This window comes from Telmatherina bonti (assembly GCF_933228915.1).
Source record: "Telmatherina bonti genome assembly, chromosome: 1".
Classification (NCBI taxonomy): Eukaryota; Metazoa; Chordata; class Actinopteri; order Atheriniformes; family Telmatherinidae; genus Telmatherina; species Telmatherina bonti.
Window position 1 is genome coordinate 27277358 of NC_136619.1, and position 15426 is coordinate 27292783.

At 37.5% G+C, this 15426-nt stretch overlaps 1 protein-coding gene across 1 annotated transcript in view; it reads right to left on the bottom strand.

Moving 5' to 3' along the window:
• Positions 1-15078, bottom strand: part of syt7b (synaptotagmin VIIb) — a gene marked incomplete at both ends in the record, with an annotated part of 96861 nt that extends 81783 nt beyond the window's left edge. Inside the window, one exon of the mRNA XM_079242376.1 lies at positions 15045-15078. Within this exon, the coding sequence (XP_079098502.1) occupies positions 15045-15078 (34 nt within the window). The remainder of the gene's footprint in view (positions 1-15044) is intronic.
• Between the last annotated feature and the right edge of the window lie 348 nt (positions 15079-15426).

Below are 15426 nucleotides of genomic sequence, written 5' to 3' on the forward strand. Positions count from 1 at the left end.
TGTAACATGTTTACACAAAAATGGAAATGGGATGCGTGATTTCACTGGTTTCATGAAGGCTTTGGCTTTACCTTTAAACTGAACGCAAAACAAAGAGTGACATGACCGTGACTTCAGACAACAAAGTGTCCTGGGGTGGATGCAAAGACCATGACCATGCCAAGAATAATATGCTGATGCTGACTCAGAAAGATGGAGACGCTTACAGTGTATTACTGTACGAATTTTGGCATTTATTTCTATAACTGGATTCTGGGTTATTACAGCTGTATCAGTTCCACTCTTTCTCCTCACTCGTAAAATCACCTCCCCTGCACTTGCTTTTGGTCTCTCCAAACTCTTAAGTGGAATGCCAGCGGGCGTTGCTCCACATCCTCCTCCTGATTCTCTCTCTTTCCATTCTTGGCCACTTTCCATCGCTACATTTTAAGCAGTTAAATGTATGATGGCTTTTGACCCACAGGAAAAACAACCTATTAAAAGATGGGGGGAAACTGGAGCAGGAACAACATCAGTTTGACATTGATACAAAAACGAATGCAGATGCTGTCACACATCATTGCAAACACAGACATATGCATGAACAAATAGCTTCATTTACAAATAGGTTGGGACCCTCCATTATGTTAACCTGTAAACAAAAACATATGCTCACATATTTTGTATCTCATTCCTCTGACGAGAGCACACTTTATAGATAGGTGACTATTATAAATATGGCAAACTGAGCTCATCAGTGGAAGTGTGCAGGCGATGGGTGTTCAGTTGTAACAGAAAATATGGGCAGCTTTTATTGGCAGGTTGTGTAGGTCTTGCCAGCTTTTAAAAGCACTTCCTAAGCACAATCCTAATTGTACATTCATAAATAAATAAATAAATGTGTGTGAACAGATTACTGATGAGTCAAAGTAGGAAAGGACACATATTTGTGGTCAATAGAAGCCCAGGGAACACACTGTTGTGCAAAGACAAATCATTACTTGACGTAATCATGAAACGCAGGAAAGCAAGTTGTTAGTAGTTTTTTATCAAAAAGAGGTACCAAATATTTACTGACAGGTTTAAATAGTTAAAGACTACACTTCCAGTCTTTGTAATAGGTGAGAAAACTATTGATCAACACAAAGAATTATAGAAGTATTAATAATTATTCACCCGATAACCTCGCAATAATAATAGAAAACAAATGTAGTTTGCATGTTTGGGGTGATTGCAAAGGTGATAATTAAATTTAACTTATTTCACGCATCCTCTGCAGCATAATCTGCGAAAAAAAAATGGTTTTTTTTATTATTTTCCAATTGTATGAGTTTTATTTCCCTGAAATATCCACCAGAAATGTTTTTCTTAATAACAGTCATAGCTTTTCCCTCCTTTCATATAATCTGTTTAATCTATGCTGAGACATGCAACTTTTCATTTCTTCATTAAAAGACTGGCACTTTGTATTTATTTACATTTTTATCTAATAATCAATAGTTTGATCAGTGAGAGTAGGGGACTGGGAGAAAGTTGTTCTTCAAATGCATCACCATGTGAACGTGGATTATTAGAAATCAATGTGCAAATGTTAAAAATGTGTACATTGTGTTACAGTTAGCATTATGTTAACTGTTAATTAATAACACAATGTGGAGGATTGCAAATGCCAGAACTCAAAAGTGCAGCAGTGCAGCATCCAGACTGGAGCATATTGCACATGCCTGACACGATGACAAGATATTGGTGAATGAGGAATAACCACTGAAGCTCTGCAACCAATTTTGAATAGAAGCTGCCTGTGGGGATTTGCTGTTATCTGCATATTTATCAAAAGCATTAAAAGATTCAGTTTGCAAACTCACATACGAAACACCATTTTTTGACAGAAGCCAGTTATTCTCTATAGCAGATACACAACTTTGGCCAGAAATATGAAGAACTGATGATGGGCACTTGTTACTGCTTTCTATAGAAATGAAAAAAAAAAAACAATTGATTGCTGCAGCATTAAGGCTCAGAGAAATACTGCTCAGTATATTCTCTCTATCAATCAGTAAAACATGGAGGGAGAATTTACTGATCCCTGCAGCTAAGACTCAGATCAAATAGAAAACTACGGGGAGTGATTTAGAAATTCAGTTTAACTAGAAGTAATAGAGCAGGCATGAACTATTGCTTGACCTGCATTACACCCCGGACTTTACAGACACCAGTTCTGGTGAATAACAGTAGAAGAAATTACAGGGTTTTCCCAGCTCAGCTGCCCCGAATAGGACCTTCAACAGCCCAGTGACTCACTCAGGCAGGTGAAGGAAGGATAAATGTTGACATTTCATCTGAGAGGAATACATGTCAGTCATTTAGTATACACTTTACCAAAGGAACCTTTCAAAACAAATACCTGCTGAGTCTCATCAGAGCATGGGTAAAGATGTTGAAAAAGAAGAATAGGAGTATGAAACACATCTTCAGACCCTTTTAAGTTCACATCTTGTCATGTTTCTGAATCATCTATAAATATGTTTTTGTGACTTCTCAGCAGACTGTGCAAATAACAAATGGAAACAGGTGTTTGGGGTTTTTTTGCATTTTTTTGAACATATGTTTTCAGATCCTTTGCCGTGAAACTCACAATCCAGCTCTAGCGTCTCGTGCTTTAATGGCATACTGTTTCCACAATTTGTAATATTTAGATAAAGCAAAGAATATTCCATTATCATAGACTATAGAGCATCTGCAGCACTGATAGTTTGGATTTGATATGGATTGAATGATAAGGTGGTGAATGTTCTTACAGGTGGGAGAACCTCCCATGTTTACATGGATGCTAGATCAAGAAATCCAATCAGCTGTGTGTTTACATGATGGATGGATTTGATACAATAACATTTTTGACATCTGCAATGCATATTATTTCAAAGGGTTTGGTTTTTTAAACTTTTGACAAAATGCTCAATAATCCTCAACTCTATGAGTTTCCGACAAAAATGTTGTATCTGCCACAGTCCCATTCGTTTTTCAAATTTATAGATCAAAAGTGCTCCATATAAGCGTAAATGAAAAATACTGAGCAAATGCTATGAAAATTGTTGTACACATGGGTTTTGCAAGTATGCATCTTTGATGTAACTGGGATTATTGATGTCTCAAATTCAACCTCTTAAAGCGTTAAACAAGACCTCGAAGCTTGTCAAAAATTGTTCAAATGGTTTCAAAGTATAACACGACAAGTTTTTCATTTTAGAAATGTACAAATTCCAAATAAACCTCTTCTTGCTTTGCCATTGGGTAGCATTTATTGTCAACTGATGACAGAACAAAACATCTATTTTAAAATAGATCCAAAATATTAAAAATCTGTGACAAAGTTGGTATGAATGATCTGAAAACTTTCAGATTGTTTTAGTGTGTCAGACCAAGTGTGTCTGTCAAGATGGGCAGCAGTTGGTCTCAGTGCATCTGTTTTTAACTATGACGGACCCCAAGACACCCTTTGACAAGTCTTCAATAAACTACTTACACACACCTTTGGCTATGTAAACTGCTTTTCTGGATTTTACAATCAAATCTGTAGGAGAAATGTTGATATGTAAAAATGGGAAAAGTTGCATCTAAGTTCATGTTCAAAATGGAAAAATTCTGCATTTCTGTGACTCCTAAAGGCTTTATGTTTTGGAGAGATTAGTCTGTAGCACTGAGTTATTTCATCATTTCACAGGGAACTACAGTAATTTTGGCATGCTGTCAGAATACCTGCATGGTGATGTGTTTAGTGCACAACTGTGATTAAATAAAAAGTCTAGAGAATTATGTTCATAGGTATGGCTGTAATGAGTTACCCTGAGGATCCTTAGTACAGCCACACACAGGGAGTTCTGGACAAATGACCAGTTTATTGGTGGAGGAGTATGAACAGAAGATCAGTCCGGGGGAATGGTCTGCAGAAGAAACCAGGCAACAGCTGGAAGGTAAACAGGATGGCAAAATACTCGTCCAGGCAACGACAAGGCTCAGAGATCCAAAGACAGGCAGGGTCGGTAACCAGAAGATCCGAAAAGTTGCGGTGTCCGTCGAGGGCAAGGCAAGGAGGGTAATCCAGGGGCATAAAGCAGAAGGTCGGCAACTGAGGATCAATCCGTAGAACGCTGGAACAAAACTAGACATAGGTCTGACTATTATCTGGCAGAGAAGGAGGGATTGGAGGGAGCTTAAGTAGGCAGTGAGAGAAAAGGAAACCAGGTGAACTGAATGAGGTAGCAGAGGCAATTAGGAAGCCAGCAGGTGGATCGAGTAATCAATGATGAGCGCCAGGAGATCAGGGTGGCAAAAACATGACATGGCATCGTATTTCATGGTAAAGCATTTAAGTTTACCATAGTAACAACTGGCAAAAACATCAATTTTAAGCAGTATCTCAAAGTGTGAAAAGTCTCACTTCCTGGAGTAGCCGTGCAGAGGTTATAGGCAGAATACTGGTATGTCCACTTTTGGTATAATGTGTTATAGTCACCAAGGTTCCCCTAACGAGTCCTCCAACAAAAAGTCCAAGTCTTTTAAAAGAAGAAGGATCATAGTAGATAGGTGATGCTGTTAGGACATTTAGCCACATCCTTTCATAAACCCTAAAAAAATTAAATATTTCCCCCAATTCCTTTTAAGTGTACACACAATTTCCTAACTTTTTTAAGCTATGTCCAGTTCCCCCAAAAAGTGATTGATTAGGGGAAGGGAAAATAATAAAGACTACAAATCCCATATTCCACTGCCTTTGGTTCTCTGGCCTAATTAACTGTGAACCAAAAATTTGCAGCATATCTAATAGTCCCCGAGAGCATCTGTGCTTTAGCTTATTTAATTATATGCATTTCCTGTCTACTACTTGTGATAAATAATTTATAAGTCCAACATAATTTTTTTTGCTCTAAACTGAAAGCCAAATCTGGCTCAAAATAAAGCACAGCAAATCCTTCCAGCATCAGTCTAGTAGTAGTTCAATGTGTTACCCTCACACTTCATATTTGCATTGCTGACAAAGAGCACCGCTGTGGCAAAATCAGGGTTCGTACAGTAAAAGAGGAATGAAATACAGAGGAAACCAAAGAAAAGAGCTGAGAGGAAATGAAGCGCAGGGCCTGTTTGTGACAGCAATGGAGCTTTTGAGATCATTGATGCTTCCTCCTAAAGACTTCTACAAGTCTAAGGCGATGCGTGTCTGCACCTGCTGGCTCTGTTCTTTGTAGTACTGTACTGGCAGGAAGATTTTGTCTGTGCGTAGCTCTGTCTTACCATCTGCTCCTGGCTAGACTGCTGATATCTCTTCTTACAATATCCTGTTCACCTCTCTCTGTGTAGGTGGGGCGCATATATTTTGTATTTGGATTATTTCCTATTCTTTGTCATCCATAGACCTGTTGGTCCATCCATCCATGCATCCATCCTCTACTTCAACAATCACTCTTTGTCTCCATTCAATAGAAAAGAGAGAGCCAAGTTGCGTTATTACCACTGATAGGGCAGAGCTCCCTCTCAAGCTTCAATTCTGGGCAGAAGAACAAACCACAAATAGCCCTATACTCATCCTGAGTGCCTTTCACAGTCGCACACAGCCCTTGTGGATTGAAACACAAATAATATCTGCTCTCTCTCATACGTAGCAGCTACAATGTAGTAATCATCACTTTAACACTTGTTTTTTTCAGAAGGGGGGTTCCAAAGCAGTTTTTCTTTATTGTTCTGTACCTTAAAGATGAACATGAAAAATCATGTCAAGATATTAAATCAGAAGCATGCCCTTTATTCAAGTAGCCCTCCTGTTTAATCAATAATAATAATACTAATAATAATAATAATAATAATAATAATAATAATAATAATAATAATAATAATAATAGTGGCCAAAAGAAATGTTAAATGTCCTACGATTCACCTGCCATTAATTTACCACATGCTCGAACCAGTCAGTTTTACCTATATAAAATAATTTACAAATTTTTTCATCCATTTTTTTCTGTCATGTGCTGCAGTTGTGCACATAAGCTAATATGCTGTCGGAGTGAAATTCCTTCACCGTTTCTAAAGGGACGTTTAGAATAAGATAAGTTACAGAGTATCACCTGCCAGGCTAACAGATGAAAAGAAGCCTGAAACTGCTTCAAGGTGTTCCCAGATTCAAACATCCCTGATCAAAAGCCAATATGCAACATCAGCCTTTCCTTCAAGATTTTCTACCCTTCAAATAATGCTTTCCATCTTCTGGAGATATGTGAAGACCAATAGAAATGCTTTCTCTCTCTGACAGGAACTGATTGGCTGAAATTTCCCATCAGGTTTCTAGTTTCCTCTGAGACCTTTCAATTTGCTGAAAGATTATTATTACATAATCTTTCCTGTGATGCCAGAAGACCACATGCATTCCCAAGCTTTAACAATGCTGTCTGTTTCACATTTTCAGCACAGTCAACATAGTTTCTTTTCAAGCATGGCCATGAGTCAGGGTGTTTATATTTTGGGATGAAGATGAAATTTTAATACAAACCATTTTCACCAAACCAAACTAAATAAGATGTGCCGTTACATCCCACCAAATCTCAACAGCATCATAAAATGGTCTCTCCCAAAAGTTTTTTGTTTTAGTTCTTTTTCTTAAATAAGATGTATTCATTCTTTATCTTTCACATCTCTGCCATATTCAGTTGAAATCTGTCAGTCGGTAGTTACCTTTCAACCAGTCAGCATATGACCAACTCATACAGTGTTTCTGCAAAGAAGCCACATGCTGTTTGCTTTCTGGATGTCTGCCGACAAGCTGGTCTCTGTAGCCTCTAAGCTAGTTCAAATCATAGTCCTTCACTCCGCATGCTGTTGTCACCACAAGCAAAGGTATTAAATCTAGTTTTCGTTATTTCTCCAAAATAATGTTTTTTCACCAAAATCTCCAAACATCCAGAACAAAACCAAGTTATAATGCAGCTTTATTTTATTCTTACTAACGTACCCAAAGGGTTTCCTCAAGGTCAGAAAAAGCCTTTTTTGTATACTTCATTACAGAAATAGCTAATAATGACTTAAAACAACTCCACAATGCAAACCTCAATCTGTAGTGTAACACTTGTGCATTTTGTGTGGCTGCTATACACCCGATTCACCTCCTAACAACTCCCATGTGGCTCATAAATACTGCAAAATAAAATTGTTTCCAATTAACATAATGCAGCCAGTGATTACTTTGCAGTGAAATAAGTAATTCAGGGCATTCTATGAGAGTTTTTTTTTTTTACATTTGCAACACAGCAACTCCATGGATGCCTTGAAGCAAAGACAGTGCAGAGTGCATATTGTGATCATATTGTGATCGTGTGTGAAATGAAAAGTTAATGCAGCACCATCAAAGATAGGACAAATTACAATAAGTTGTCTACATATAGACTCTTAAAATTCACTTGGCAGCATGTACTGAAATTCTGATTGAAAATCAAAGTCTTATGAGTAAATTAATCTGGCAACCAGCTGACTATGCTAAGACAAACAGCCATATTGATGCAAAAAAAATTCATTTTATTGCTAGAAATGCAAAATTATTCCTAATATGAAGTTTGTTTTTTTTTTTTTTTTAAAGAAGTGCTACCATTAGTGTAAAACTTGTTAATCCTTGATGAAGGCACTGTCAACGCTAATCATTGGTTTCAAACCTGAAGATAACATCTAATTAGCATTGTAACATCTAACATTAGTAACATCTAATTAGCATTGTTGGTAAGAGGCTTTTATGCCCCCACATATTTTTTTCATTTATAAAGTAATTAATTGTAATAGCTTTAATGACGTAATTTAAACATTTGCATTCATCTAGTTTATCCATTTTCCACATGAAGCTCAAATAAGGAGAAATATCAAAATAACAAAAAATGTGAACATTTTTGTAGGAACTTAGATTTAGTTGGAGTTTTAGCAGAACCAAGATGTTCACTTGTTCACCCAATTTCACTTGTGTCACACCCATACTTTAAAACTTAAAGCTTCAGTGTGTGCAGTTTAGTGACATCTAGTGGTATTAACAGCAAATGTCAACCAAGTGAACAGAACCATCAATCCAACTCAAAACACACACACACACACACACACACACACACACACACACACACACACACACACACACACACACACACACACACACACAAGCCAACTCCACAGTGTTTTTTTTCCATTCTGTGAGTCAAATAGGGGGAGTCAGAGATAACAACCCACAATATCTCTGACACCAAATTTATCTTTATAAGGTAAAAAAACAAAACAAAAAAAAAACCAAAAACAAAACACAAGCATTCTTATTCATACATTAATCTATGCTAATGAAACATGTTTGTAATTTTTTACCTGTGCTTTTTCAAAGATGCTTTAATGCACGCATGTTAATGTTGTGGTATTTTATCTAAATAATAAGCATGGACATCATCTTCTGTCTTCAAACGTAAATAAGCTTAAAGACGTGCATTCACAACTTAGATTCCCCCTTTCTTTCCACTTTCTGTCTCTTATTTAATGTCAGTGTGTAGAATGTCTGGAGACCAGTGTTGCATCAATGAGTTCACTGATTAAAAGGCATGGTGGATGTGTCTTTCTGTCTTTTGCTCTCTTTCACAAGAACTCACCACTGGGCGGTAGAACACAGATATTCTCTAAAATCTCATTGCCTCTTTCGCTTCCTCTCTGCCTCTGTCTCCAATTATCTATTTCTATCTTCTCCACCAGCCCCCCCCATCTCTGTCAGTCACATTTCCAGCCCACACTGCTGCTACAGTGGTACTTTTCTTGATGCAACCTCATCCTGATTTCCAAATTTTCTTCAACACTGATAACTGTGAGTTGCCCAATGTAGCTCATACAAAATTAAGAGTCAGATAAGAGAAGCAACAGATACAAGTCACATGAAGTAACATCAGCATAAACAAACTTGTAGCAGAATTGTGTAAAAAAAACACAGGACCACAAACCAAATCCAAATAATCTAGAAGCACAATAAACAATGATAAAACTGGAAAGCATTATCATTGCAATGAATGAACATGGTTCCACACAGTATGACTATTTTCCGCATTTTATTTGCTTTTATAAGCCTACAGAAACCTGCTGACATGTTTCACAACCAAAGCTTGTTCCCGTTTATTCCTTTATTTCCAACTTTGCACCTCGTGGAAAATTGATGTGACAGTTTCCCAAAACTGAGAAATTTATTTGCCCAGCCCTTCTCACCACATAAAATCCCATCTTTGTCTCTCTCAGCGACACATTCCGACTTTTCATTCGTCTCTTCATGTCGAAATTTTCACTTCAGTCAAGATGTTGATGGGATCTTCCATCTTATTCATCTTTGGTTATAAACATGTGCACAGCTAAGTAGAACAGAGCGATATTTCTTCTTTCATGTCCTCGCCGTCTGGTCTCTTGAGTCTGTAAATATAAGTGGCTTCCATCCCAACACTGTGGTTCACAGTTAAAAAGGGAATGAAATTACCTTTGTTTCCAATTCTGCTAATTACTGCTCTGTCTCTCTCTTCTCTCTCACAGTTTGTCTCAAACCACTAATAAGATTCTAGTCCATTAGTTTTTAAATTAATTACACATTTCCTGCTGAATCTGAATGCCGCTAATATTATGCAGTTATCTCTGACTGCTCATGAACCACTTAATAGTCTCTATTACACATTGCCACAAGGCTTTCTTGATACCTGACATTCACACCTGGCCTGTTTCTTCACATCTGGTTGGATTTAGGTAACATTAGTTCAGGCAAAAGTACATTCAAATTGCAATATATCTACCACATCATCGACCACAATTTTTGAATGTTTTGGTTACATTTAACTGCAATCTGTGAAGTGGTTAGGATTAGAAAACATATCAGAATTTAAATGAATTTTTACAGACAAATCTGTCCATTGTGTATTGTGCTGTGACATGTGGCGGTGCCGTCATGACTGCTGATAATTGGTGAAGAAATATGTTCAAACCTTTGCAGAGTATATTTTCTTCAATTTTAGCTATTTCACTTGTTTTTAGGCTACAGAGTACCATTGTACATGATCTGTTTTTGTTATCGACTGACTGATTTTGATTATTTTCTTGTCAAATTTTGTTGCCCTAATAAGAGCAAACAGTCATCTATCTTCCAGAACTGCAGCTACTTGTTTTTTAGCCTATTGAAATTAATCAACGTATGCTACCCATAAACCATAATGATCTGGATGGCAGCACAGATACATAAAATTTAGTGTCAAAATGACTACTGCTTCCAAAAACTTAGTTATTGTTGTGAAAAAAACATCCCCAGAGGGTCAAGTTATTTAAATTTATCTGTCCTATAGAGTAAGTTTATACTTGGTCTGCTTATTAAAATAACCAAACAGTCTGATGTCTTTTACACAGCATGCAATTTATCACACACACACACACACACACACACACACCTCCCAATAATTAAAGTTTTCCACTGCCGTTCAGACTGCCAAGAACTGCACCAGTCTTTACATCGTTGGAAAAAATTCGTATGATTCTCTTCTCCTCGGCTCTTCCATGCACAGAAAAATCACCTTTGTCAAAGTCATTTTTACAGTTCACATGCACTTGCCCTCATTATCACAAGAGGTCTTGTATTTCTATAAACATAATTAGAGGTAATTTTGGCCTGCACAAACAAGCAGCCTCATGGTGACATTTCTGAGTGACAGACAGACTTGTTTCATATGATGTAATTATATTATGTTAACACATTGCATAATTTTGTTAGCTCTTTTAAGACTGCATGAGTTCGTGAAACAGGATTAACTGTTAATGTAATCAATGACAGTTCACTGATACACAGCAAAACAATTTGCAAATAGTGTCAAATGGTTCATATCAAAGACAAATCCGGATGTCTGATCTCTGCCAGCTCTGAGAAACTGTATTTTATATTCTTTTTTCTCTGTGCATTAAGAAGGTGAGTATCGACCAATCGGCAATGAGAATCACTCATTCATGCCAAACTACTTTATGTACTAAAAAAAAAAAATGGGAATAACTCATGTTTTATAAATAGATCACAGGGACTATTTATAAAGATGGCTTTTCAGCTATTCTTAAGCACCCTGCCTGAAAATGTTCAGTTGTTTTCCTGCAATGTCATCCTCTAATCTGCTACTGCTGAGCAGGTTGTAGAGCGCCGAGATTTCTTCTGGCTCATGGAGGGTTAGAGGCAGAATGCACAGGTCACCAGAGTGTGCCAGAGCACACACACACACACACAAGTTAGCCATCCACTAACTAAGGCTCTTTAAATTTGAGGTTGAAAGTTGATGACAGCAAGTTTGACTTGTAATCTAAAAAAAAAAAAAAAAGGTCTAAATAAATAAATAAAAAAGCATGTTGGATCCCAACCATTACTGACTCACCTAAAGATATACGTACCGTTGCCATTATTTGTAATAACTATAGTTTATGTAATATTTGCTCTGCCTCTTCGTAATGTTATACAGAGCCAGTTTGGATATTGCAGAAGAGCACCAGTATTGAAGTGGAATGTATTAAAGGAAGATGAGCCTAAATTAAGGACTCAGAGGAAAATTTAGTTAACCTCTTACTGCCTGTTGTAGCTTTGCAGCAACCATTTCTGGTCTTCATTCATTTTATGTTGTTTTATCAAACGATTTTAATTTATCAATTTATTTGCACGTATTCAATTATATTCTTACAAAATATTTTTGTGAAAAACTCATACCGTTTTTAAAAAAATTTATTAGGAACATGAAAAGTGTTGTCAACCCACTCAAACCTTTGCAGAAAAAAGTGTGTTTCTAAAAATTGCCAGTATCGGCATATTAAGCGAAAGCAACAAGTTGTGTTTTTCCATAAACATCTGTGAAATAATTCATTTTGAGTAAAAATTAGTCCACAAAGTTTTCCGACAACTTGCTCAACACTAGCCATGTTTACCATACAAGCCTAATCAGACTAAAATTGTTGATGCAAAATAAAAAAAAAAGAATCATTTAGGCCAATAAACTTAATATATATTTTTATTTATATTGCAGGATAATTATAAATTTTACACAAATACTATGCTATTATTATATTTCTAAAGTATTTACCTCCTTGTGCAGTGGTTTCTAAACTTTTTCTGCAGGGACCTGTTTCATTAATGACAAACATGTAACACCCCCCCCCCCCCCCCTCAACTTTACATGATGAGACCACAAGCTTCAGAACTGTGACAGAGATGTTATATTAAATGGGAAAATAATCATCTTATTACCTGATGCTGTTGTGAAAATAATAACACGCTTGCAATCTAGTATGTCTCCAAACATGAGAAACACAGCAAAGTGACTATAATTGAGATAAACAAACCTAAAGCCTCAAGGACAAATTCATTACACAGTACATAAAACCTGTGTACTGCTCAGGCATCTTGATAACACATTTATGATTTCACAGGGAAGTACACACTGTGGGAAATATCAAAACTGTAGCCTTTTTCGTTATAGCATCAACAGGTGGGAAAACTGATTTCATCCACCATAAAGTAAAACACGAACACACTAATCTGGCGGGAGCGCACGCATCTCTTTAATAATTAAGCGGCTGACTGAAACCAACATCTCCAATCGTCTCTTACATAACTTATCACTGCAATCATGTTTGTGCTGGTGTCTTTAGATATTCACGTTTTCAAAGACTCTGAAAAGAACAATCGTGTTTGTTTTTAAGTTAAATTGCAAATGCTTTAGTGGATTAACGCTTTCCTGAAATCAGTCTTGAAAGAGATTCTGCCTGCAGGAAAATATGTTGCCTGGATGACCCAAGGTAATGAAACATGATGATTAAGCTGGAGGCTGAGCTATAATTTTATGATTGATCAGATTCATTTTGACACAGCTGATAGCCTATGAGCACAAAGCACCATCTGTCTTAAATGTGAGGTTAAGTAGCGAATACATCACAGCTTTACAGATGCACAGTTTGTAAACAAGTTAAAATGTTCAAATAGTTTATTCTGCAGATAACTGAAAGATCATATTCTGGTGCCTGCTACAGTAATCTATAAAAATATTGGCAGCAAACTAGCTGTGACAGTGTTTTTTTTTTTTCATCATTTAACAATCTTCTGTATGATACTGTATTTTCTAGGATTCAGTTGTTCAACTGTTTCCATATTTCAGGGTCATTCATATTATTGTACATATTGTGTCGCGAACACCACTTGATTTTATTCAGTGGCATTTGCAGACTTTTCTACACCAGTATTTTCAATATCCAGTAGCTTATAATGTGCTGTCTTTCAAGCTGAGATCTGCTGTTATATTTAACCTTTTCATTAAACCTTTTGACTTGCGTGACTCCTTCCTCCTGCTTTCAGACATAAACACACACGCAATCTCCAACAAGCAGATACTCTCGCACAGAAACACACAGTCACGTTTCCATCACTTGAGAGGATATTAATCTGACTTAACATTAATGACCTGCAGACATACTCTAACAAGTGCTGCTTAGTCTTGCCCCGGTCGTAACCTAAACCTAACCTTTAACCAACTCCTCAGACATATATCAAATTTGATTAGTTATACGGGAGGCAGGTCCCCTCGTCGTCACCGTGAGCAGATACATGTCTCTAAAACATGAGTAATAAAAGAACACATGGACTGTCACATACATAGACACGCCTGTCATCATGAAATCATTGCCAGTCGCAGATGGTGACTCATCTCTTGTCCCCTGTGAACTCATATCTGGCAATGAGGTTGTAAGGCATGTTAGATGGGGGATGATGCTGTGTGCCTCTGTGCAAGGTACTACTCACCTCTTGGGGGAACTCCTCACTAAATGGTATGCACACAGCTAGAAAACAAAAATGTTTTTGGGAAAAATTGAAGTCATATTTCAGCCATTGTCTCCACTTCGCCTGGATGTGACAGAATGAGAGTTTATAATGATGTCTTGAACATTATTTGGTATGACACCTTTAGTGTAATAACTAACACTGTATATATATATATATATATATATATATATATATACACATACATACATACATACATATATATATATATATATATATATATATATATATATATATATATATATATATATATATATATATATATATATATATATATATATATATATACATATATATGCATACATACATGCATGCAGAAGAAAAGATGTAGTGTTGGTGTCACATCTCTTAAGTGGTACACTGTTATGGGGCACATTTAGTGTTCAGATGATGGTCCTAGTGTAGGCTACATTAAGCAGGTCGGTTATTAAAATCAAGCTTAAGCGTGGCGAAAACAATTTAAGTATTTATTTAACAGTGCAAAATAAAAGTGGGGCTGCTTCACACCGACAGACATTTAGGTGGAAATCTCCTCGAGCATCAGGTGTTAGTCAGTGACCTCGACCTCAGTTCAAAGCCGCACACTAAAATGATCCTGTGTGGCCCCTTCACACCCAATTAAAGTGATCGTTACTTATCATGATAGAAGGGTTTGTGTCATTACACACTGTCTGCTCTTCAATTCTCCCCGCCGACCACAGCGGCGGACACACACACACACACACACACACACACACACATCCGCGGTGTCTCAGTCACAGACAACAACACAAACACCTCGACCCAGCACAAACCTGCCAAGCTTGCTCATCAATATGACCTTGTGCGTTGATGCTCAGGTCGCCCCACGAGAAAGGGACCGTGGCCGCGTGCGTTCACAGCGGATCCAAAAACCGAGCACAACAAGTGCTCAAGTGCCTGTTTCCCAGCGAGTCACTATCCTGCCACCTTGAGTGGATGCAACACCCCTTCTCGCTGCCATGCGAGGGCTTCTCGGTGCTTTTTGGTGGGAAGCCAATAACAAAGCATTACAGCAGTTTCCAATAGCATGTTGGAATGACCCCCTCAGCACATACTTCACATCAACATGTCTCATTCAAGGGCATCTGGAAACCGACGTGGGAGCGTTGCATTTTGCAGAGCCCGAAATAAAATGATCATCCCATGGCCGCTGAAATGTTTTACTCACCTTTGCTGTTGTCTTCTTCTCTGTTGAGATGCATGACTCTTCTTACAATGTACTCATTTAGGCTGTCTTGCCCCCTATAGCAAAGCTGTGCGCTTTTCCAAAGACTTAACGAAATAAACTCTTTTATTCCAATTTATTTCTGCTCCCCTTTGCCCGCTTAAAGCCTTGTTCAGCTGGCACCCATGGACGCGCCTGCACTTGTGCGTCCTCCTCCCCTCTCTTCTGGTGTTGGAGCAGCTGGTGGGTGATGTTGTAGTCTGTGTTTTGGCTGTATCACTTACTCTCTGAGTCTGTATTGTCTAAGCTCATAGTCGCTTAAAGGGCTGGTCGCGGGAAAAAAAAAGAGGAAAAAAAAGATTTAAGGGAGGAGACGGGAGGCAGA